This window comes from Octopus bimaculoides, chromosome 29 (assembly GCF_001194135.2).
Source record: "Octopus bimaculoides isolate UCB-OBI-ISO-001 chromosome 29, ASM119413v2, whole genome shotgun sequence".
NCBI lineage: Eukaryota > Metazoa > Mollusca > Cephalopoda > Octopoda > Octopodidae > Octopus > Octopus bimaculoides.
Window position 1 is genome coordinate 1,946,360 of NC_069009.1, and position 2,905 is coordinate 1,949,264.

Below are 2,905 nucleotides of genomic sequence, written 5' to 3' on the forward strand. Positions count from 1 at the left end.
ATAATAGAAAGGTTCATTAGCTACTGCCAATATGCTTCAGCCATTTTTTGACAAGGAAATAATAATTTTATCACCGCCAAAATCGTTTGAGAATCGTTTGTTTACGTAGTCAGCACTTAATGTATTCGACTGAATGGACGTCAGTCATTGGTTGAAATTACAGAAATACGACAACTTTAACATGAAATAACTTGCAATGTACGTTTTTTTGTTAAGAAGACTAAGAGAAAAAAATGTTTTATATGACACATTCTACAAGTGTCCCAAGTTTCAAAGTGTTTCGTTAAGAAAATACTGGTGCCCCCGTTTTGAACTAGATCCGACTGTGGCCCTGCTGGGACACCATCTTCTAATAAAAATGCAAATAACTTTTTTCTGTTTTTATCTAGGTACAAACAGACGACCCGTCGTCATCCTAGACAACGTTAGTGTGTTACTAACCATCGGTGTGCCTTTGTTGAAACTAGTCACTTTCTGCAACACTCTGGTGGCGTCTGTGTGCAGACAGAAAGGTGGTACCCTCGTGACGCATTTGATCCTCAACGACGAAGATGAACAAGACCGGATGCTTCTCAAACATCTTATATACAGCTGCGATTGCCACTTGCAGGTCACACCTCTCTCAACTGGACACTCTAACGACGTTCATGGCGAGGTATGTATATGGAGGGAGACGAGCTTGTTACAGGTTTATTTGTTAGCAAAGCGGGGTATTATGTTCTGTCTTTTGCTCATTTCGGTCGTGGGACCGTGGCCATGCTGGGGCACCTTCTCTTGAAGGTTTTAGTCAGACAAATTAATTCCCAGTACTTATTTTTAAAATCTGGTATTTATTCTATCATGCTCTTTTGCCGGACTGCTGATTTATGGGGATGTAATCAAACCAACACCAATTATCAAGTGGCGGTGGGGGACAAATACACACACACACACACACACACTCATTTTCTTTTATCCTTTTGCTCGTTTCAGTCGTTTGACTGTGGCCATGCTGTAGCACCAACTTAAAAGGTCTTAGTCGAACGAATTGACATCAGGACTTATTTCTTAAACCTTGTACTTATTCTATCAGTCTTTTTTGCTGAACGGGGATGTAAGCACACCAACATTGGTTCTCAAGTAGTGATGGGGGAAGAAAACACAGACACACATTATCATCATCATTGCTTAACGTCTGCTTTCCATGCTAGCATGGGTTGGACGGTTTGATTGGGGTCTGGGAAGCCAGAAGGCTGCACCAGGCTCCAATCTGATTTGGCAAAGTTTCTACAGCTGGATGCCCTTCCTAATGACAACCACTCTGATAGTGTAGTGAGTGCTTTTTACGTGCCACTGGCACAAGGGCTAGTTGGGCAGTACTGGCATCAACTACACTCAAATGATGCATTTTACGTGACATCAGCACGGGAGCAAGTTAGGTGACACTGGCAATGACCACGCTCGAATGGTGCTTTCTACGTGCCACCGATACAGGAGCTAGTCAGGTGGCACTGGCAATGCCTACGCTCAAACGCTGCTTTTTCTATGCCACTGGCACAGAAGCCAATCAGGTGGTACTGGCATCGGCCACGACAATGTCACACAAACATACATATATGTATATATATATTTACGATAGGGTTTCTTTCAGCTAACATCTATCAAATCCACTCACAAGGATTTGGTTGGCCCGAGGAAACACTTGCCCAAGCTGCCAACAATGCGGTTGGGAAACAAGCTTCTTACCACACAATCACTCCTGCACCTTTCAGGAAAGAATGATAGACTGGATACCCTGTAGTATTCATTCCAGCTCTTTGCACTCGGAGTTCAAATCCCACCACGGCTTACACATGTAACCCACCTGCCAGTTGAACACCAGCACTTGGTTGTTTTAGTGCCTTTAGCAGAGTTCGCTCTGCTGCCAGTATCAGGGTCATATCTACCTTCGTCCCTAAACCCCTCCCACTAGTCTTGGAGGCCCCGTGAAGGGTCACAGACACTGCTCTGTCGCTTTTAATTGTCCCGTAACCCATGTACAACTAAGGGAGACAACTCTTATGTGTGAAAAGCGAAATTACTTCCCTTGGTTCTATTTACCAAGGGAAGTAATTTAAAACTATTTACCGAGTTTTTAAGCTATGCCTGTGTTGACACTTCCAGTTGATCCGATCAACGGAACAGCCCGCTCGTGAAATTAACGTGCAAGTGGCTGAGCACTCCACAGACACGTGTACCCTTAATGTAGTTTTCTCGGGGATATTCAGCGTGACACACAGTGTGACAAGGCTGACCCTTTGAATTACAGGCACAACAGAAACAGGAAGTAAAAGTGAGAGAAAGTTGTGGTGAAAGAGTACAGCAGGGTTCGCCACCATCCCCTGCCGGAGCCTCGTGGGGCTTTAGGTGTTTTCGCTCAATAAACACTCACAACGCCCGGTCTGGGAATTGAAACCGCGAATCCGCTGCCCTAACCACTGGGCCATTGCGCCTCCACAAAGCTATACGTTAACGTATGATTAATTCGAAACAATGTAAATATATATAAATAATTAAGCATTACCTTTGATAGAATAATTTGAATGCGGTCAGATCCAGCCTCACACGTCTACCTTATAATGTCAATCTAAAAATAGACGATTACATCATCGCAAACTTGAAGCTATGAGATAATGCATGATTAATTCAAAACGATTATTATTTTGTTTCAGTCTCCTGGTTGTGGCCATGCTGCAGCACCGCCTTTTAGTCGAAGAAATCGACCCCAGGACCTTATTCTTTGTAAGCCTGGTGCTTATTCTATCGGTAACTTCTGCCGAACAGCTAAGTTAGGGAGATGTAAATACACCAACATTGGTTGCCAAGCGGTGGGGGGGGGGGCAACCACATAAATATATACATACGCACACACACACATATATATATA

At 43.7% G+C, this 2,905-nt stretch overlaps 1 protein-coding gene across 1 annotated transcript in view; it reads left to right on the plus strand.

Moving 5' to 3' along the window:
- The window catches only part of LOC106879075 (elongator complex protein 6), a 6,023-nt gene extending 5,230 nt beyond the window's left edge, over positions 1 to 793 (plus strand). The window contains exon 2 of the mRNA XM_014928505.2: positions 390 to 793. Coding sequence (XP_014783991.1) covers positions 390 to 778 — 389 coding nt within the window. The 3' untranslated portion in view covers positions 779 to 793. The remainder of the gene's footprint in view (positions 1 to 389) is intronic.
- The last annotated feature ends 2,112 nt before the right edge of the window (positions 794 to 2,905 follow it).